The 22,904-nt window shown below is 46.8% G+C and overlaps 2 protein-coding genes across 2 annotated transcripts in view; both read right to left on the reverse strand.

Annotated features, from left to right (window-relative positions):
- Positions 1-974: 974 nt before the first annotated feature.
- Positions 975-15,698, reverse strand: LOC142802794 (neprilysin-1-like). Its single transcript, XM_075887838.1, has 8 exons — positions 15,687-15,698; positions 14,319-14,406; positions 11,413-11,607; positions 9,870-9,923; positions 8,747-8,923; positions 7,613-7,669; positions 4,482-4,696; positions 975-1,372 (listed from the first exon to the last, which is right to left on the reverse strand). Exons 1-8 carry the CDS (start codon positions 15,696-15,698, stop codon positions 1,169-1,171), a joined length of 1,002 nt encoding a protein of 333 aa, XP_075743953.1. The 3' UTR covers positions 975-1,168.
- A 1,657-nt stretch (positions 15,699-17,355) lies between these two features.
- LOC142803729 (uncharacterized) overlaps positions 17,356-22,904 on the reverse strand; it is a 42,090-nt gene continuing 36,541 nt past the window's right edge. The window contains exons 4-5 of the mRNA XM_075889484.1: positions 22,487-22,599; positions 17,356-17,730 (exon numbers count right to left, since the gene is read on the reverse strand). Of these exons, the coding sequence (XP_075745599.1) occupies positions 17,606-17,730; positions 22,487-22,599 (238 nt within the window). The 3' untranslated portion in view covers positions 17,356-17,605. The remainder of the gene's footprint in view (positions 17,731-22,486; positions 22,600-22,904) is intronic.

A 22,904-nucleotide genomic window follows, 5' to 3' on the forward strand; every position in this document is an offset into this window, starting at 1 on the left:
GAGGGTGAACATGGTTAAGTGCGAATACATGGGGTGATGCTATGAGGGGTATTTATTCATTCGCACTATTATATTTATTAATCACACTATGGTGCCTTTATGGTGTAATGGTTCCTGGGAAGCGCAATTTGATCACACGGGGGAGTTTACGTTAACTCACTGGCGAATGCCAACGGATTTTAACTTTACTCCCCCTCACGACCCGCTCTCGACGGGAGACTGAGAGAGAAGGCGGGCGCGCAAGAGAGAGGGGTGCGCGCGCAGCTGCAGCGAGCGAGAAGAGCGGAGGAGCGAACGAAGGGGGAGGGGGTATAAGGCGCGTTACTGACACCGATATCAGTGTCGCGTCCGTGGCTTATTCGGTAGAGCGTCGCGCTGCGGCCCGCCAAGTCCTCTCTCTTTTAAAGATAGAGAGAAGACTGCGGACGCCGCCGACGGCAGTGGATGGTTTGGGGTCGCTTATAAAGTGTATTCACACTTAAAAAAACCCCTCCGCGCCGTTGCTTACTGATAACCAATTACCATCTGCCCACCACCTGGGTTTAACCTCGCCTAGCTGCGCAAGCGCCGAGGAACAGCCGCCCCCCCAAGCCATGCCCACAGATGGAGACACTTCGCGAAGCGGCCGGGCCGAATTCGCCCGGCATGGCGCGAGCCGAGCATGAGCGACAAAAGTTCCGCGCTTCTACCGGGCTGCCACAGCCAAGCTTGAACATTAGTTTCCGGCGCTGGTGTTAGGACAAGTTTGCACGTTCTCTGACTGACTGTGGTTCGACTCTACTCTGTGCCCAAGGAAGGCCTGGCGTCAGCCAGGAAGGCCACGTTAAGTTCCTAAGATCGACCAGCACCTTTGCGTTTTTAAAGCTTTGCATGGCTAGTGTAAACTCCCACCCCCCCTTTTTTACACACATTTGACCGCGTCCCAACATGCAGGTTTTCGACGATAATGGCGGTCGAGGAGTCCTGGCTGCTTCCGATCTTTACCCCCGGTAAGCCAGGGACCAAATGTGAACGCCGTTAGAATCACGTAGTTGCTTCATTTTCAATTTTGCATTCATTGCGAAGTTTTTTTTTCGAACACGTGACCAACAGAGAGCGAGGTGGGTGTTAATTGCGCTGATACTGCCCAGCCTTGATGTAACGATTCTGTGCACAGCTATGCTCGCTGTTACGACAAGCAGGGAGAGAGGATGCGAACCTTGACGAGGTTCTTGGCGAAGGTGACGACGCTGCTGGCGTGGTTGGAAGCGTCGGTCCCGCCGGCGATCTGGGCGCCCACCCTTAGCGACGTGGTCACGGCCTCCGTGTACCAGTTGACCATCTTGTTGAGGTGCACGTCGCTCTTGCGCAAGAACACGTCCGGCTCGTCCAACTGCGCATGCGCGACCATAGTTTCGTCACGTGACGTATCGTACCGCTTTCGTTCGTTAGCTGAGCAGTTCGGAAATGTTGCCAGCACTGAACTAAAAAATAACACGTACCGCCACTGCCGGGTACATAAATACTGGGTGCATTGGTTTGTCCGAATGTCCGCATTGGTGTCGGTTTGTCCGAAATTCTAAACTTGCAATACAAAGCATCTTTACGCGCCTTGAGGCGCGCAGAATTTGGGCATTTACCACGGGTCTCGCATTGACTATATGGCTTTCAGGTGGCGCAGTCTACGCTCCCTCAGGTATTTAAAAGAATGTCACCTGACTGTAGCGAACTTCTGTGTAATTTCGAGTAATGACTTGCAAGCGCTTTTTGCATAATGATTGCTATCACCTGGTGTCTTACTTTATTTAATTACGTACGTAACGCTTGTAGTTTCCATTTTACATGTGTTATACAACAAATAGTGCTACTGTTAGTTTTTGTGTCCATGTCCAAAGCGTCCGTAGTTATTAAACTAGTATCGCAACTGCCCCAGTTCTTTTTGTACTGTTATTTACTTCTGTAAATAACAGACGTAAATAACGCTGTTGTTATTTACTTCTGTAAGTGCCCCTTCCCCCCCCCCCCCTGCGTACTGGGAGGTGAGACTGGTCATGCAACATGCATGTAGGTATTTTCCCACATCTTACGTGCAACTTTTGTGCTTTCAACTTCAAATTCTCGCATTTTATTGTTTTGATTTTTTTTTGAGAGGGTGTAAGAGGAGAGATTTTACGCCGGTTACAATTACGTACCGGGAATCGGCCGGAGAGAGGCACATATCCACGTCTAGAAATGTGATAATAAAATATGATGGTCCATGAGAGAGAGAGAGACTTTATTGAAGCGGAAAAGGGAAAGGGGTAGTTTGGAGCTTCTATGGTTGGGGCCGTTTGTCCAGGACTTTACTGACCTTAGCCGCCCGCCGGACTTGATCCATAAGTGCAAGCTGCACTCCCGGGTCTGAGCTGGCAAGTTGTGCCTTTTACTGCTCCATACTAGGTGTCAGAGTTTTGCCGAGAAAATTGGCCAACTCACTTGGTTTACAATCGCACCCCCACCATATGCGGTATCGGTCTACCGCCGCACCACGGACACACGGCCGTAAAGCGTTCGGTGTATCGCGTGTAACTTCAGTAGATGCAGAGAAAATGCGTCCGTATGAATTTCTGATGTCGGTGGCCTCTTCCCCATTAAATTATCCCTGAGGTGTTCCACATTTTTTTTTCGTGTGAAACGCCGGTGAGCGAGAATATCCCCAGTTAGAATTCGGTATGGCCAACGAAAGAGAGGGATTATCCGCTCGGTTACAAAACGCGTGAGCTATAGCGTCCGTCCTTTCGTTGCCTTGGAGCGCTACGTGTTCCGGGAAGCAGATCAAGCGATGGTGGTGAGTAAGTTCCACACAAGAAGGAGGCATTGAAGATGCAGAGAAAGGCTCCCTTGCCTGGACAGGTTGTATAGATCGTGGCTGTTGGCGTCCGTAAGCTAGACACATTTAGACGCGTTTGTGAACTACATGCAGCAAGTGCGTAAGGTAAGCCGAGTTACACGACATATCAACAAGCACAATAGAGGGTAAGGTTTGCATAATGGACATAAAAAAAAAGAACAAGGCAATTACTTGCTTTTCCGTGTTTCACACAAAATCATTGAGATCCAACAGACAATAATGACAAGGAAAGTATAGAGGAAGTCGTTAGACCGAATTGTATTTTAAATGTGAAGGACGAAAGGTGGGTGAATAGATAACTTGCCGTGGGCAGGAACCGAACCTGCGACCTTCGAATAACGCCTTCGATGCTGTTTTCTCTCTTTCCATCTCTCTTCTCTTGTGTCAGTGTTTGCACATATATAACCTCCTTTAATAACGAATCCTTCCAACTAGCTCAAATTTCTCTCGTTCATAGCTTACCGTATCTACAATTTCACCATGTGGTTCGCACATTTATTCCTTGTTACTCAATATCGCAAAACGCAGCGCTTATATCATGCTATGTGAAGATAAACGGCATAACCAGGCTACTGTGCTTTTGATTTATTTAGAAAACCTGCCCTTGGTATAGTGATTCGCCGTATCGAATACACACAAGCAAATTTGTCTCGCGTGTAAAGTGAAACAGTGAGCGATAGTAAGGGCCATTGATCCAGCGGTCGAGGTCCGGTGGTCGGCCATGCCTGGAGCTTGTCGCCCGGAGCTGGCGAAGGTGGCCTAAGTGCAGGCCAATACAAGTTCCGCAACAAGTGTATTGCAGCCGTATGGCGGATTGGAGCGTCTTAAAGCGGGCAATATTGTATCATACGGGTCGTGGTAAGGTTGCGCCCACTTTGGGGTCGTAAATGGGGCAAGCGAAACGCCAGCAGATAGTGGCAATTCCATATTGCGAAGCAGAAGGCTCTCTCTAAAGACGCACCTTAACTCTTTTGTGCGCCACACCACTCTGCGAAGAGAACATGATGATCTACGAAGAGTGTTCACGGGTATCTAATAAAAGAGTAATATACGTGGCCATAGGTCGGAAAAAGAAAAAAAAAAGATCGCTCAGTCACACGAACCCAGGTATATATTTCGCGCTTAGGGCTCACTATAACTAGGACTCACCAAACTTTTCCTCAACCGGAGTCCCCCGGATTCAGACTCATTAAAGTATAACTCACGCGGATTCACTCAGACTCGGACAACTGGATTGGATTGAGTCTGAATGAGTCGGCGCGTGAGTGAATTTGCCGACTCATTTACGTGGCAAGTCAGAAAAAAAAAGGTCAAATGACTCTTCTTTCTTGAAGAGTAGCACCGAATAATGATGATACATTGATATATATGAGCATGTTGTAGTTGGCCAGCAGATTTAAACCTTTGCGAGAGTCCTTTTTAAGCCAAGCTTGCCCATGCTACAGGAAGTCACGCGCCGCGCATTGACCAATGCACATGCCGGAGGTGAGCTATCCCACACACACAGAGTTTCGCCGCACCATACACGCAGTGCACAGTGTACCACGCTCTAAACATCGCACGCCAGTGCGACATCATGCATAGATTACGCGCGCGGTGTACAGCAGCGTACCGCAACGACGAACTTGTCGACCTCCTCGGGATCGGGCTCGACGGTGAGCTTGGCCAAGGCGTGGATGCCCAGAAGCCGACACATCTTCGCCGCTGCCGTCCACACGGCGTCGTAGTCGCTGGCGTCCGAGGAGTCCGCGAAAGGCCAGCCGCTCAGGCCGGCGTCGTCTTTGATGCTGTTGAACTCCTTGTTCGTGTTCCCCGAGGGCTTGGACGCTGCCGCCCGATGAGGAGACGGAAACGAGCGTCGCCACATTAGTTGCCGCAATCATTGTAAACTTGTCATGATTTAGCACAAGATGTTAGGGAGTTTCCGAAATGGGGCCCCAAAATTTTGGGGCATGTTCTGCATGTTCTGCATGTTTTGGGGCATGTTCTGTTTTGGGGCATGCTTCTGCGCATGTTCGCTTTGGGTCAAGCAGAAGCAAAAATTATTGAATAAAGTCTGTGTGCTAAGACTCTAGGTTAGTTTAGTGATGGCCAACAGCGATCGCTTCAGTGGATGTCGTGTTTGCTTCATGCAAAGCTTTTGGGGCGGTTTTCGGGGCTGCCCCATCATCCGAGAAATAGCGTCCCGAACGCAAGACCAAAACACTGTTTGGGTCTTTCATACTCCTGTCACACGTGGCAACTTAAGTGCACTTTGCGCGAGTACACTTAACCGCGAGTGTCATTTGCGCGCTGTCACACGAGCAAGTTTAGTGTCACTCGCTGCAAAGTACACTTGCCGGCAAGTGCATTCCCCAACCTCACTTCACTGCGACGGCTGCGATGAAGTGTGTCGCCTCGGTACCAGTCGCTTGTACAGAAAGGCGCTGCTGCCTAAAGCGGCGCTCATACCATATTTAAACCATTGTTTTTCTTATGATGGATACTGTTATGTACAAAACAAGTCATAAAATACAACAATAACCTCGCTACTCTCACAGTCCGGCTGTTTTCGGCCACGTCCGCGGGGGGTACGCGGCAGCACAAGCACAGCAATGACTGCGTCCGTCGCGTTGTTTACTTCCAAGTACACTTGATCATGTGTAGGTGAGTTGTTCTTTAGTCATTTAAGACAGGTGCTACTTCTACGAGGACAACGTGATCTAACTATGAAACACAGGCGCGAAAATAACTATTGTGCGTCGCGCTATAAGTCCGTCAATCGCCACTGCCATCATTTCCAAAATACATTCGCTTTCTCGTGTAGCAGCGAGTCGCCGATATGACACTTCGTGAGCGTAAGTATACACTCGCTCAAAGTGCACTTAAGTTGCCACGTGAGACAGGGGTATTAAGAGGCTCAGTGTCCTCGATGTTATTTATTTGAGGCCCCACGGCCCTAAAACTGTCGAACGCAATAGCGTGATTCGGCCACATTCGCATAGCCTTCTCATTCGCTAGCCAATTAAGGATTTGATACTCGTTGGGCACCTTAACCTGGCCTGTAGGAAAAGAACACCGGTGCAATTAATACGTGGCGAAGTGCCCGCTATGTTTCATAATTCAGTAAAGATAATACACGTATCTACACAGCTGCAGGCTTTGTTGTTAAGGTTGCTCACGATGAACGACTATGCTTAAGCGCTTTGTATTGGGTGGGCTTCCAATAACCCATTCATTGACCAGTTCACATGGCGGCACGGTTCTACGCTTCTGGAACGCTCTCTTACACGTTCTAATGCAACTCCTCACACTATACAATGCCGTTTCTTTATTTCTTTTCGAAACGATCTGAAGCTCTGGCGTGGCTCTGTCATAAAACATCTGTTTGTAATGTACAAGGCACCTATAGGTTCGGTTATATCACAGTTCCATAACTTTTTACGGCGAGAGCTGTTATGAGATCACAACAAAGGTCACGTGCAGCGCCATAGTTATCTGCCGCAGCCGCCGCCTTCAGTGTCCGTAACCACTATCGCACGCAATAAGAAGAAAAAAAACATATAAATAAAAACACCAAAGACACAGCGGGGTTCATACCCAGGTCCCCTACGCGCCAGCTAAGTATTCTACCGCATAGCCATGCTGGTGCTTGAAACCCCGTTGTGAACTCTCCTTACGCAGGCTTGACGTCGGGAAAGAAATCGCGTTAGTATGACTAATAAAGTGTTTTAGAACAGAAAAAGGTATAACCAGGCGTCACACAATGCGATTTTCGTAGCGAGTTGGTCGTCCAATGCTCCAACCCATTACAAAAGCATGTTCTCGACCAGCTATTGATTGTGGCGCATACCTACTTCAGGCATAATTCGTCGTCGTCGTCATCGGTCACTGCATAAAAAAAAATTGAAGGAAATTCCTTGCAAGCGTGTTGCGGATACCACGCTTCTCCGAGGAATGACGAAGGGTATAGCAGACTGAATGCCGGCCTACTACACAAAATTACGATTATTTATGGCGTAGTGGGTACCCAGCAAGTGTGCTTTTAGCAGTCACCCAAACAGTGTTTAGAAAAGGCTCTGAAAGGCCGCTCTCTCAGCTTTCGCTGTGACTGTGCTGCGCATTCCGCGCAGGCTTGGCGTTTCACAATTTACATACATCGTGATTTTTCGCTCACTGAAAATGCCGATTTTTCCCCGTCAAGACCCTGCAGTGACGCCGATACTGGGATTTTTGCGAATCAAGCTCTTCACTGTTATCGCTTTAAAATTTGAACGAAGGGCAATGCGAAGAAACAGAAACGACCACTGTGCCATGTCTCCTTCGTTGAGCTTACACTTTGGGGGACTATGTATACGTATGTGGTTTCTCAAAGCCGACGTTAGAGTCATTACGAAACGTTGAAAGGCTCATATAAAGAGTTATACACTTTATCCTCGGCGGGAGAAAAAGTGGTGTTACCAGCGAAGTGGCTCGTAATGCTGCCGAATTGAGAACAAAAATATTAATACGAACGCCGGGAGGTGAAAGGACAGTGACGAAGAACTGCCACCTCGTAGACTTGTTACAGCTCGCTTATGTCATAGTTGTCAATCACCTGCCAGCCTCAAAGCTAAACGACAATGTAGCTTGCGTTGGCGACGGGTGTCACAGTGCCGAGTGCACGCGCAGCTCGTATCAGATTACTGATGGCCAGATTTGCGTAACTTGTGTTGCGCCCGCATAGTCACCGTTTTTTAAAGAAAGAGAAACGTGTCCACTCACATGCATCCCGGCAACCGTTGTAGAGGTTGTACAGCTTATCCGTGCCTGACTGGCGACCTGAGCGTCGTTGAGGGAAACGGTTGACATGGAAGGAAAGAAAGATATGTTGAGTTGTATGCATGCAGTCGATTAAGATACGGCCACGAAACAATGCGCACCGAGCTAGCACGAGGCGAAATTGCCGTCTGCACCTTCTAGTGGCGAGCCGTCTGCCCTAAAGGGCATGCGCACTCGACCATGTATACGTGCAAGGTTCCCATTGAAGTACAGAGGCGAGGTTGCGGCGCAGCGCCCCCTTTCCCTAGAATATCAATATATGGCATTGCGCCCCCTCCCACTCCCTAGTCACAGCGCCCCCACTCCCTATTTTGTCAATGTATGAGGCTGCCTCCCCCCCCCCTCTTCCAGTCAACTCGATGTTGATGGAGGTAGAATACACATCTTCGATAAAAATCGAATGTGCCAAGCTCTGTCACATCTTGCAATATACACTGCGCATGCAACAGTCTTCCGTCCCGCCGCTGTGGTCTAATGGCTAAGGTACTCGGCTGCTGACCCGCAGGTCGCGGGTTCGATTCCCGACTGCGGCGGCTGCATTTCCAATGGAGGCGGAAATGTAGTAGGCCTGTGTACTCAGATTTGGGTGCACGTTAAAGAACCCCAGGTGGCCTAAATTTCCGAACGCCTTCACTACGGCGTCTCTCATAATCATATAGTGGTTTTGGGATGTTAAACCCCTTATGTCAATCAAATCAATCAATTAATCAATCAGCACCAGTCTTCCGGCTAGGTTAAAGTGACGACTCGTTCGATCTTGACCGTGGCTGTCACATTTAGATGGAAGTGAAATGGTGGAGATCGGTGTAGCGTGCGATGTCAGTGGGCGATAAATAACACCAGATAGTCGAAATTTTTGGAGCCCTCCTTAAGGGCGTCTCTCATAACCATATCTTGGTTTTGGGACGTAAAACCCTAGATGTGATTATTAGTGCTATCTCCAGGTGGTGGAAGCGGAACGTCCTTTCAGCCACTGGCTTTTCTTATATTCTCACTTTTGTATCGTATCTACTGGCTACTAGAGCCGGTTCACGTGACCTAGTCGCTTTGCCCCGTTTCGCTTGGCCGGGTACGTACCGGTGATGACGGACTTCATGCTATCCTCCATGGCCTTGAAGAGCAGCGTGTCGGTGCTGATGATATCGGCGTTCTGCAGGTTCACCGTGTGCTCCGCCTGGAACTTGTTGCACACGTGGTCGTAGAAGTCATCGCACGGCTTCGTCGTCTCACTCAGTACGCTCGACACGAAGGTGCCTGCGTTGTGGCATCGTAAGCAAGGAAGGGTTCTTTAAAGGGGCCCTGCACCGCTTTTTGTTGAGCATGTTCGGAAAACGCTGCATATTGGTTGTCGAGGCTCCCAAGACTACGCGAGCCAAATATTATAGCGCAGCACGTGGCCTGAAATTTAGAAATATTCTGAAAATTGGCAAAAAATTCATTTATTTTCTTTCGTATAATGACGCTACATGCCCAAAATCACTGCGTCCCAGGCCAAGTATCAGCCATTGGCTGATTTTGTTACTGAAACTGCCGCAAAAAGCCACGATTTGTTCACGCAAGCGCGCGATGCCGCGCATATTCGGAAAAGAAAGAAAGTGTTCAAGGTCACGAGGTGTGCGTGACGTATTTTCTTTTCCAGTGCATCCCTCCCTATTAGCTTCTAGCGTTTTCGTTAGGATGACAGAAGATATGACGTAATTGTAACGTACGACTAATCTGTGTAACTCCACTCGTACTGGATGGATTTCAACATTTTTTTACAATGGTGAATTTGTGAGGCAATACGCTCTTTTAGTGAGTCCATTCTATGGCTACTTGGAACAGTGTTGCAGGGACCCTTCAATATGCATAGTGAAGTGTTTATTATAAAATAAACGATAAATGTTACTCTATCTAAAAGTAGCATATAAAGTATCTCTAGCGGCGCCGTCTACATCCCCACTGCGCATGCTCGGCTCGTCTCGTGCCTCGAGACGAGCCGAGTAGCGCAGTAGCTCGGCCGCAGGTCCTACGGGAGTGTCCGCTCCTTACGTAAGTATGTTTCTCTATGTTACCGTCGAATACCGGAATGACATTCTTCTTCCTGGACGTGATGAAAAGACACCCCTCGCTTTAAAATCGTGGGCCGCGTTACAATGGAGTCAATACGACAGAAAAAACAGTTAGGAAAACGTAAAACGAGCTGGGGGACGTGCATTACCTTCTGCCTCGCAGTAGTCGGTTGTGCACACGTAGTAGTCGCCCGGAGGAACATCTGCCAAAAGCGAGAAAAAACAGCAGAGAAGGCGAAATTGAAAACCTGTTGAGAGAAGGAAAGAGCAATGAAAACAAACAGCACAGCAGCTGGCTGTGTTAAAATAAAACCGCCCTTGATCACAAGGAAGCCCCGCCGTGGCGGTCTAGTGGCTAAGATATTCGGCTGCTGACCCGCATGTCGCGGGATCGAATCCCCGCTGCGGTGGATGCATTTTCGATGGAGCCGAAAATGTTACAGGCCCGTGTGCTCAGATTTGGGTGCACGTTAAAGAAACCCAGGTGGTCGAAATTTCCGGTGCCCTCCACTACGGCGTCTCTCGTAATCGTATGGTGGTTTTTAGGACGTTAAACCCCACGTATCAATCAATCAATTGATCACAACGAAAAAAGGCGAGGCGCAGGCTTCGCGTCGATTATGATCAAACATGCTGCGTTCCTTAAACATACCCTCTACTGTTGTCATCTACTGGCTGATTCGGAGAACTCCCGGTGGCACTTTTTCTGCTCCATGCGGAGCAAGTCTGTTCCCGTGGCAGAGTGAAAGAGCTCTCTGTATAGGCACCCGGCAATGCAGCTTAAGAGATCTGATGGTAGCGCCAGAACACACAGCCTGGCGAGTAGGCGCAGCAAAACCGAGTCTTCCACTGCGTAGCCTAGCGAGTAGACGCAGCAAAACAGAACTTGCACGTGCATATAATTTTTTTTAGTTGTGAGCAAGGGGGTCGCGGCTGATTATGTAAGCGTCCAGGAAGCGTTCTTAGAAAACGTGCCAAAAAGGGCACTGACACTTCAGCGTGCCACTGTGTTCAGCGAGCGTTCCATCTCTTAGTATCCCTGGCGGCCGGTAGCAACACTGCTGAGACGGCCCAAAGAGCTTCGTCGCGCCCTCTGGTCCACTGTCGGGTGCCTATGCTTCATTGTGAGATCCGGAGCAGCTCTACGGAGCAGATCTCTCTACTCCACGAAACGCGGCTGATTTGACCAAAGCTCGCAAGCCGTCCCGGGCGTGCGCAGAGCGTGGCGTCACACGCGACCGAAAGAACGCGCTGCCCGAGCACTCCCGTTGTCTCCGCACGTGTTCGGGATGGCGAAAACGGCGCGAAACGCGACGAATGCTGGCCATTTCAGGAAGCGACACCTCCAACTTGCTCTGTCGGGAGCGCATGTGCTCCTTTGGCAGACTGCTTTCGGTTGCCCTTCAACGGAGCACAGTGCTTTCGCGCAGAGTTTGACGGCTATTTTGAATCGGCCATTAGAATTCACCATTATGGTTAATTCCAATGGCTGATTCATAATGGCACATTCATCACAATGATGAATTCCAATGGCGGATTAAGAGTATCCAAAGAAAAAAAAAGCTCTTCAAACTATTTTTATATTAACTCGTTTTAATTTTAACTCGCCACGGGTTGGCATTTGATTGGGCTGTTTCTTCGCTAGATAGATTGACTGGCCAAGCGATACAAAAAGAACCATCGATTGCTTACTGGCGGGTCGAGTCTTTGAAGTGAAGGTGAATGTCCCCGTGTCGGGGCCTGGCCATGGGGTAGGACGTGGCGTGGTGGGCGGCCCCCATGGGGGGGTACCCGAGTGCCCACCTGTAGGATGCTTAGGTCTCGGGGTACGCGGGGAAGTCCAGTGACCCGGAGGACCCGTTGGGTACGGCTCTTCAGAATCCTCACCTGTGTAAGGTTGCAGAGGGAAAAACACACACAAACACACACAGAGAAGCTTTGCATGACATTCAGGACACAAAATATCACAGAAGTATAGCGATTATAAAGACCAGAATTTGGTAGAATTGCTCAGAGTCCTAATTGAAAAGGAAAATAATGCATAGAGTAATGATTTCTCCAGTAACACCCGCAAGTTTCTTGTTTTTTTGCTTCAGCAGAGATATCTTAAAAAGCTGTGATTGGTTCCCCAGTTTCGGCACCATAAAATGCAGAACAAAGGAAGCTTCGCCGTAGAAAAATGTAAAAGGGGCAAGACACACGAACACCTCGCTGAAAATGCGCTAGAAAGCGCTAAAAATGCACTGAAAATGCGCTGAAAATGCGCTGAAAATGCGCTGAAAATGCGCTAAAAAGGCAAGACACACGAAAAAGCGCTGAAATGCGCTGAAAATGCGCTAAAAAGGCAAGACACACGAGCACCTCGCTGAAAATGCACTAATCCCAACATCGTCCTCCTTTTCCAACAATAAATGGATGAATGCATGGATGCTATGAGCGTTCCCATTTTAATGGCCGATGACGCCTTCCCCCATGGTCGAAAAATCAATTTTTACTCTTTTCTTCTTATGTTGGCCCAATACTCATCTACTTCGATTAAATCGATCTCTTTGTAGCAAAAAAAAGGAAACTCACATCTTGGTTTTGTGTCTCTTGTGGCAGAATATCCTCAATTTTCCTACAATTTGTTTTTGTCCTTTCACTCTTTTTCTGCAACCGATTCTCTAACAGTCTCTTATTTCTATCACGGACGGGTTACCTTTCCATTGTTGTTCCTGAAACGGGACGATTCGCGTAGGGTCGCGCACAAACGTGCACTTGAGTGTACATCTAAGCGTTCAATCAGACCATGCTACGTCGCTACCTTATCTTTCCCCCAGCATGCGCATTTTCAATGAGTTTCGCTTTATAACTACGCTTTATAAGGCAACCCGACCTCGCTTCAAGCATCAAAGCACTTCCCCTCGAATATAGATCTCTCCTTATTTCGTTTTTGTAGTTTTGATAGTTACTCAGACCCGTTTTTTTCCCCTGTTAGGGTCATCTAGTAAATCCTGTCCGCCTCTGACTTTTCGCTTAGCGTTCTTTGTTTCCGAATCACTCACAGCCGTACATTCCTTAGTAAGCCTCCTAGTTCTTTTTCTCCACTGTTGTCTGTCAACGCTCTTCCTATACCAAGAACTGTGACACCCTCTATGCCTACCGACTCTCTTTCATATTCCTTAGACTCTCTTCGAACATCGTTTTGCACTGATCTTCCCTCATCCAAAAAATTGGCCATCCCGCATCTCAACCTCTATAGAAGACTACAGCGTTGAAAACGGGAAATTGAAACACACAGGAAAAAAACAGCGCGTTTTTTTTCCTGCGTGTTTTAAGTTCTGTTTTTGGCGCTGATCTTTCATGACGTTCCAGAATCAACTTCTTGTGCAGAAATAATGTGCTCTTTCTTAGGAATTACCCCCCCCCCCTTTTTTTTTTGTATGCGCTTTTGCTGGTAATCTGCTGACTACGTGTTTATTGCACCCAGTTGGAGGTATAAAATGGGCTTACTTGCAGTGCACATATCGCGCGACACAAATGTAAGGCATGATCGTGTCAAAAAGGCACATATATCAGACAGACCTGAAAAGCTCGCGCGGCTACCACACGCCTCGCAAGCTTATAAACCAGTGGTCTTAAAGGCACCAACAATGTAAATGGTATGCGTATTTTCCTTAGTAAACGTACTACGAATGTCACAATAGAGCTTAAACCGCTTAAACAACGACGGATAGCTTATTTGAGTGCTACTGTGGAACCGTGAAAATGTTAAGCGTTCTTTTGTTTTTAATGAATATCGGCATACCTCAGCGTGGCGCCGAACTTTGATAGCGCGCCATATATGTACCCCACGCCATTTAACCGTTAGTCAGTCTCAGCTATGTTCCGATGGATCGCTGTTGCTGGACCATTCTGTGTCAACCTCGTTTTTTCCCAGTCATTCTGAAAGCTGTCGAGTCGTTTTAAGCCATTCCCACGCTTCCACTCAGTGTCACATTTGCCCAGTCGTTTGTCGTTAATTGATAATCACACTTCTTTTGTCACATCAAAAGCTGCTCAGTCATTTTCAGTCCTGGACACTGATTCTCAAAGTTTGGTCATCGTTAGTACAATTGAGTAGTAGAAACTTCTAATCATTACTCAGGAACACTAGCCTCTTAATTTTCTCAGCCTCCTCTACGCTTTCACTTGAAGTCCTTAATTTTTACTATTAATTGATTTATTTAATAAGTGCGTATAATTATCTACAACTATCCATACCGTGAGTCCCTTATGTGTTATTGTTTATGATTACTCATTCACGTTTGCGCACTATCTACATATACCACGCATTTCACACTGTTCTAGCAAGACCCGTGACCGGTGCTCATCGTTCACAATGAGTCTTTTCATGCTTACACGTTAATAGGGCAGCACCGCTATTCTATGCCACTGGGAAAAGTGCAGGAATGTGTGGGGTGGCATTTTAGAAGTGGCAGTCATAGCCAACCAGCTCACAAGTTTCGACGAGGAACTGAGTTGTCCGAATGAAAGGATTATCACTGGGCATTTTTCTAACGTGCTTTATCGCGCTAATTAAAAAAAAATAAAATGTGTAATTATGAAGGTCTCAGTACCACTTGGCGCTGTTACTCTTGTCGACAGACCACCTGCAAAAACAAAAAAGTAAAGAGTAATGCGGTTAGTAATGTTGCCCTTCGATCGCTATGATGATTATACTAATTTCGTTAAAAGTAAGTGATTTATAGGTAAACCAGAGATAACGGTGAAACCATGAACGAAGCCGCAGTTCATGACGAAGATGACGTTAGGCTATTGGTTTTGGTCGTAACAAAGAGCAATCGTTAGTCGGTAACCTTGATCAGTGTGTACGGCTGATCGGTGCCTATATTTATGCAAAGAACTCAGTCGTTCGTGCTTTCCTTGTAAAATATGCGCTTGGTTTCCTGTCTATGTACTCCCACCTCATAAAGTGACATTTGTCATTGCTAAGACAATATTTAGATTGCTCGGTCAGCGATTTAGTTTCGATAATAGGCGTCATCAAAATAGTCAAACAGCCACAAATACTGCGCCGTCATCGGAAACCGACTGTCTACTTGTAGTCAAGGGGCACCGTTCTAACGCTAACGCTTTAAAAGCTGTCACACTGTGGCGAACATGTTTGATATTCATTAACTTATTTTATTCTATCAGTACAACACAGTAAGTTGAGGTGAGTGAAAAAAAAAAGGAGCTAGTACAACGCTATGATTTTCAGCAGCGTGCCGGGACATAGAAAGAGAAAAGAAAGCTCCATTAGTTCGCTTACACACACGCAGTAACGCATACAAAAAGGAACAATACAGCTAGACGACGCAAGAATGCATCCTGAAAACACACCAGAGAAACGCAAAAACACACGCTTGCACACGAACACACACACACGCACGGAAACACATCTTTCGAGCGGTTATTTGCAATTTGCCACTCATTCACGCAATCGTTACGCTTACATTCATTTCGGACACACATATTGGTAATTACGTTTGTGAACGTAGATATGCACCGGATGAGCGCCCCACAAAGTTCGCGGAAATGCGTTTTGAAACGTGAAGTGACGATGCGCGAAGGAGGCACTAACTACGGAAGGAGGTACGCACAACTGAAACCTCCTTTGTTTTCTTCGGACATCAGCGATTCATCACGAAATGCAAACTAGCCGAATCACAAGGCTGCCTTGAAAAGAGACAGAGCCACTTGTCCATCGAAACATTGGCTTCAGAGGATTAGTCTAGGATTCGACTAATCCTCCGTTCGAGGATTAGTCGACTCGCGGGATCGATCCCGGACGCGGTGATCGCATTTAGACGGATGTGAAATGCTATAGTGCTCCGTGTACTGTGCGACCTCGGTGCACGTTAAAAAGCACCTGACATCACATAACACCGTCTGAGGTAGCGTACGCTGACATTACTGCCTTCTCGTGTCTTCTACGCACTCACTGGCCACCACATTTCTGCACCTCAAATAGCCACACAAAGATGCGCTGTTAAAATAAGTCTACCTTTTTTTTTACATGTTGTGTGGTTGTCTGTAAGCCCCATGCTAACACCAAACGACCAGCCAAACTAAACAGCGCTCAACTCGCACTGTGAGCACTGCGGAGGCAGAATGCGTGTGGATCCATTGCTACCGATTTCGACAGGGTCGAGCCAAGTCAACAAACTACGACGGAAGTGCGTGAAATCGACGCTATCGTCGTTTCTCTACCATGAAGATGGTCAGTAAAACATGTCGGCTGAAATGACAGCAAAATCGATAAAGATATTATTTTAAAAAGGAAAAAAATAGGGGGCCGAGTCAGTGTTTACGGGAACCGGAACCGTGATGGTTCAAAGCACTGGGAGAACCAAGTTCATTATGTGAGCTCGGACAACGCTTCGTACTTTGGACTGTTTTAATACGTAGGCCAATGGAGATGTGAATATTTATATATACAGCAACAAGAGTGGATAAAGTAGCAAGTATGAATACAGACTAAATCCATTCGTCGCGTCCGATTACATCAGCGTCGCTCATCCCTGAATTCCCTCCAGTAACATTGGCAATAGCATTGACAGTAAGTGGCAGGCGTGCCGCAGTTCTATACCAGCACATCTGTGCAAGAATATAGTGCTGGGTGATTTTCACCGTAACCATAAGTATTCTTTCACTAATGTAAGAACGCTGCACACATAAGGAATTAAAAGATCTTCGTCTCCACTTGAAATATTACATTTACTCGAGCAACAGTGTCGGCATATTTCACGAAATGCGCCAGGATCAAAACCAGTGACATAAAGATGTGTCATAGTGGGGAAAATGACGTACGTGAAATACTTAAACGGTCCTTGACGTCACAGAAATGAGCAGTTGCGATTGAACGGGTACCGTTGCACAAAGTTGTGTGACTTAAGCGTGAATTCGTAGGCTTTATTGCCATTATCAGGACGGCTCACTGCTCTCCCATAGTTGAGTGCGAAGTACTTGAAATCGTTGAACACTACTAAACACGTCCATGCAAATATTTTCTGGGTGGGACTGCGAAAGCCTGCATTTATTCCTTGGTTATAGCGACCATCCGTTCGAAAAAACTTCGTTTTCCCGACAATATTGCGCTTTGTAAATACGAACGTCGAAGCCTATTTCGCGAAAGATTCCTTTTCGTTCGTTACCTTGTTTGCGATAGTTTGTACTACTTCTATATAATGGCCCGAGCTCTTTTTTACACAAGATAGAATTTTTTTAGTGCAAATATTGGCCTAAAAAGCGTAACGGCTGAAATATCAAATGTTTCGCAGGCTCCCAGTGAATGTGAAAACGCGATTTTACAGCCCACAAGCTGTGCCACAGTATACGTACTACATGTTTTTAGCGTCCTACGTTAGCCGAAGACGCGCCCGTACATTTCACTCTTTTTTTATAAACGCCGCGAAGTATGTGAAAGTCGCATCAGTATAACATTTCTTTTTCACCGAGCATTCACCAAGTTCCAACACTAATTCTCTTCCGGCTCTGGCCAAAGAAAAAAAGAAGGTGACGCGATTGACACTTCTACCGGTTCCCGATATGTGATCGACAATTTTAAGGCATATTAGCGCCGTCATCTTGGGCTGTTAAGCAAACGTTTTCTTAATTTTTTTGTACCTAGATGTGAATTGGTAAGGCCAGGAAACGTTGAATGCTCCAACACAACCACTTTCCACATATTCTGTATACCACTGTTCATTGTCGTTCAAGATGCAACACGGCAAGTTTAACGGCCCAAAATGGCAATATCGAAACCCGTCTGCAAAGTTTATACAGCGTGGGGGCGTCGACAGGCCATCATTGCGTCATGAAGTGCACTTTATAACCGTGTTTTGTGCTATGGAAGCCGAGTTTATTCAATCTTTTTGGTGCTCGAAGTCAGCACCTCAACGGGTTCGGAAAAATTTAGAAATGGTACTGTGCCTGGGTAGCCAGGCGAGACGATTCCTCCACCCGTGCCCATCGATGCCAATTTGTCTGCAAGAAAAAAGAAAGCGAGGAAATTAGTCGGTGATCGACGCATCCTACGTAAAAGTAACAATAGAACACTGAAGAAGCTTCGTAGTACAAAGCATTTTTTTATTTGAATAAATAATTTCGCTAACCTCGAGGTGAATGGTTGATTGTTACAAAAGGAGTTCCGAGTTTCAAATATAAATATAAATTACGTGATGAAAGCATAGATTATGTTTGTAAAATTGGCAGATCCCACGTAAAGTGAGAATCAATGATATGCGCAGCGTGAATGAGAAAAAGTTGATATGCCACTTTAAAATCAGCCCAACGCTACGAGGTGTAGGTAAATGATGCCGTACATGACTTTTATGTCATGATTATCATCTTTAGATGTGTCGTTTACCTTCGTCATCTATTCACGTCACGTGATACCAAATTTGTTATGTGTGGAGCTAGCGAAACGAACGCGAGCACGCCATGAGCGTGGTATATTGTCATGTTCTTACATGACACGCGTGTCAGGATTATGATGTTTGCACCAGTCATATATTTCGTCATCTATTGACGTCATGTAACACCAAATTTAGCATATGCGGAGCTAGCAAAACGGCCGCGAGCGCATCATGAAGGGCCCAATATACTCCAATGTAGCGTTGACGCACATGCACGTTGGGCACAGCGACGCTACGTTAGCAAAACGCGAGCACTCTATAGTCTGACGCCAGGCGCAACCAGCGTCCGTCGGCGCGGCCCGATGGCAACCAGCGCAAAATGCGACATGCTGCATTTGGAGCCGATTCCATGGAGTAATATTACTCTATGCGGATGCGTTGCCCAGACAACACATACTTTATGGACACACTGCGTCTCCCTCTTTTCGTGATGGAGTGACGCCGGACGCGTTGAAACGCGCATGCGTCAAAGCAACGCAGCGTGGTGCGTGCCTGTGAGTATATGGCAGGACTGGCGCCTGTCGTGGCATGGCGTGACGAAATGAACGCCGGCGAGCACGCGCACCGCGTCATGTCGAATTGTATTGGCGCCTTGACTGTGGCATGTAGTCATGTTCTCACATGACACGCATCTCATGTTTATCATTTTGGCACCGGTATCATATCTTCCTCATCCATTCACGTCCCTTAATACCGAATTGGTTATAAGTGAAGCCAGCGAAACGGCTGCCAGTGCATCATGAGCGTGGCATGTAGTCATGCTGTGACATGACACGCATCTCATTGTTATCATGGTTACACCAGTCACATACCGTAATATCAAATTTGATATATGTGACGCTAGCGAAACGGCCGCGAAAGCATCATGAGCGTGGCATGTAGTCATGTTGTTAAACGACACACATGTCATGATTTTCATGTTAGGGTCTGTCGCTTGTGTTCGCCATGCAATCATGCCATACCATACAGGTTATGCAGCGTGCCATGTGAAAGAAACCACCGCAAGAGCTGCAAGACCTTGAAATTTAAATCATGACATTCATGACATACATGTCGTGATTTTCATGTTATGACTAGTCAAATATGTTCTTCATACAGCCATGTGATACCATACCATGTTTGGTATCGACACCGTTATCGAAATGGCCAGGAGAGCTAGAAGTCGTAGGCGGCTAGATAGATGGATAGATAGATAGATAGATAGATAGATAGATAGATAGATAGATAGATAGATAGATAGATAGATAGATAGATACGCTCAAAGTCGCCGAAGTTCGCTATGAAATGCTTCGCATTGAAAAATGGATTAGTTCAACTTATGTTATGAATAGTGAACCTTTTCTGTGTTTCTTCAAAATGTGTTTCTATCTTAATATTTATTGCAAGAAGTGGGAGTTCTTGTTGTGTCGCTTCTGTCATAGTAAGGGGATGCGAGACCAGTCAAGCTGCCTACACGCAGCTTATATTCCACCAACCTTGTTCTTTTTGTATGTTTTCTATACCTATGTCGAAACGAATTTCAGTTTTTTCAAATTTCAAGTTATTTTTTTTAAGATTCTGCACCGAGACTTCATCGCCGATACGACCGCGTGACGTCACGACCTTGAAGTGGTTCCTACATGTGTGTCGGTGTGAGCGTGCACAGTCACGGCCCATACGAGTGGCAACATTTTGTCCGTGCGAACCGTAGCCCCGTAACCCAGTATGGCCAAAACGGTGGTGGTTGCTAAGATGATAAGGTGCGCAGAACAGAAAAGACACGGCCCATGTTGTTAGCGACCCTTAATCCGCTTGTCGCGTGTTTCGGGCTTCGTTGATCAAAAGGATGGTAATGAGAATCCTAGAGCGACAACTCATAAACCCGAATGCAATACTTTAGAGCCCCGCGCATGCGGGACTTGAGGGCAACTAAAGCACCGACATACTCATTCGAGAAATCCGCAACTACTCCACGCGACATCCTCGGAAACCAAGGAGGAGGAGGACAATAATAGTTATCCCCATCCAGATCTTAGCGAAGAACAGGCGCGAGACTGACGTCGAGTACAAACTAACACGTATCCTCACTTACAATGAAAACCCCGCATAAATCCCACAGTGTAACCGCGCAGCTTTCCGAGGTGTGGATAACGGCCAATTCCCGCCCACATTAAGTGGGAATGTGAATCGCAGCGCCAAAACATGAATTCGCCTGTTTTGGGGTCAACGTGTCGGACAAGGCAGTGGAAGACCTGGCTTGCTAGCGAGGATCGGGTGAGAGCTAGCTGGCTCTGTTCGACGAAGCCCGGCAAAGCTGAAAAGTCCAGTGGAGTCCTGGACTAAGGACTTCACCCACTTGCGCAGAAACCGTATTGTCAAAAAAAAAAAGTTTTTCATTATCAAACTGGCGCCAAAATTGCGAAGCGGTGCCAACATAGACAACAATTGGCCAGTGGACCCTTTTCATATTCGGCAAGTAAGCTTTTCTTGCCCTGCATATTTGCCCAAGTAATGGAGGCACCTGTCGTGCTTCAAGCGGAGACGCGGTCCTAGCTGGGGCTTGTCTGCTGTGCTTGTTCGTATCAAGAGTGTCGAGTCTACATTTTCCACGTCACAGCGTAAGCAATACGCGCTTGAACATGCTGTTTGCTGAAAGTGTCTAGCTGCCATCAGTAGAAACTGCATAGCAGAAAAGTTAGCTTTGCAATTTCGAAAAATGGTCTATCAAGCACCTTTAGTGGGCGGCACTTTCTGAACCAGTTTAGCGTTAGCCTGTGTCATTGAGTAGTCTAGAAATCACTTCCACCACAGCCGTGTGGCAACTTAAATTGAGCGCGCCTGTTCGTACCATGGAGGATGGCGGAAAGCTTAGAGGACACTTGAGCTTCGCTTTCAAGAGCCGAACGTGATTGCGTTAGGATAGCGTTCGTAAAACGGTTTCAAGATTGCAAGCGTTGTGCCCCAACAAAACTTCCGGTAACCTGATTTAACAGCTCCCACAGTCGAAACTGAAAGGACGTTTTCACGTTTTTCAAGGGTAAGGAAAGTCTCCTATTAGATTTTTAAAGATAAAAAGAACGTGTGTAATGTTCAAGGGAATCTCCTAAAGCTTTCGTGTAGCTCGAAAGAACGGTTACTTGAATTTATTTTGTCAAATGAGACAAAGAAAGTGTAGAAAATCAGCGGGCTATTTTCTAACGCTCTTCTTACCCACCGATGCTAATTAGGCACAGCGGTGTAGAAAACCAGATGTCATCAAGGGCCTGTGTTTGTAAACAGTGAAAGGGTCGATCGCTTTTCTAATCGCTAACCTAGCTTCGCTTCTCTGTGGACTCGTAAATCGTGCCTCAAGAAAAGCCGAAGTGTGGGCGCCCTTTTCCTCCTTTCATATCCATCTATGCGGCGGGACGGCCGGGGCGTATCCAGTCACTCATATTGGGAGGTGGGAGAGGGATGCTTGAAGTAAAACAGGAGAGAAGGGTTGGGGTCACGACTCGTTTTTAGCTATTACTATCATAAGAAGCTCATCACAGATTAAGTACCTGTCATTTGTGCTCGCAGTGATCCCACTAATTCGACCTAATCAGTGACAGGTGTTAGACGACGGGAAATAAAGGGAGGGAAGCAAGGATGCTGACACAGGCTTTAGAGAGGAGGGGGCACATTGCCACTACTTGCCCCCCACCCCTCTGAATTTTATACATTGTGACGAAACATGGTGAGGTGAGCGTGCTTTAGGGCCCTTTATATCATCTCGCGGAGTTACAATCAAGCTTCTGCCACGCACCCCCAAGATGTGTGTATCATTAACGGTAAAGAATACAGTTGAATATTTCGCTGCTTGTGTGACAGGGAATGTATATGCGTGGCGGCCGAGCTTATTAACACGTCCCGCTACCGAGAGAAGGGTTGCAGTTTCTTATCCCCTGTCCCACTTGAAACCAAAATTAAACAAAAAATATTTGCATGTATCTCGAGTTTTCACTCCCGGAAGACTGATTTTTCGCGCTTAGCCAACGGTGCCGCCACTGCCAACACAGACGGAATTGCTGCGAAATGAGCCCTTGATGCAATCGCGTTAAAAACTACGATGGGGTCTCAAGTGGCACCACAACTGTCGACAAGCCAACTCCCCGGCACATTGCCCTCCATACGAGCACGTGGTGCCTCCTGGGTAAGATTAGGCCTCCTAGTGTTACATAACTGTACACACTATTTGTACACACCTAACTGTACATATTAGGTACACATGTGTACACATTATCTTTAATGATAACGAAGGGTTTGAATGCCCCGTAGGCACGAAATACGTAGAGTACGTGGACTGAAATACGGAGTCAACTCACTGGTTCCGCTTCCCGTGACTGCCAAGACGACGATGATGACGACGAAGATGAAAATGATGACTAGGATGATGATGAGGGACCGTTCCGGAAACAGCGTCAGCGTTGTCTCCTCACTGCGAAGTGTTATTCAGGGTCAACTGCTAAGACTCTGCACGGCAATGGTATTAATTAGGCCGTAAATAAATAAATAAATAAATAAATAAATAAATAAATAAATAAATAAATAAATTTCCCTGAGTTTACGTGCAAAGATCATGGTATTATATGGAAGCACGCCGTATTCGACGACTACAGATAAAGTCTGACTACCAAGTTTTTTCAACTTGCACGTAAACCTAAACACATGGGTATTTTATTTTTTGCGTTTCGATCCAATCAAAATATCGCCGCGCAGCCTTCAGTCGAGCCTGCGCCCTCT

This window comes from Rhipicephalus microplus, chromosome 3 (genome assembly GCF_043290135.1).
Source record: "Rhipicephalus microplus isolate Deutch F79 chromosome 3, USDA_Rmic, whole genome shotgun sequence".
Classification (NCBI taxonomy): Eukaryota; Metazoa; Arthropoda; class Arachnida; order Ixodida; family Ixodidae; genus Rhipicephalus; species Rhipicephalus microplus.

Coding starts and splice junctions, on each gene's coding strand:
- LOC142802794 (XM_075887838.1), bottom strand. Junction 9,924..11,412: donor TTCAAAGACTCGACCCGCCA/GTAAGCAATCGA, acceptor CGCTTTTGGCAG/ATGTTCCTCCGGGCGACTAC. Junction 1,373..4,481: donor TCGACAAGTTCGTCGTTGCG/GTACGCTGCTGT, acceptor GCGCATGCGCAG/TTGGACGAGCCGGACGTGTT.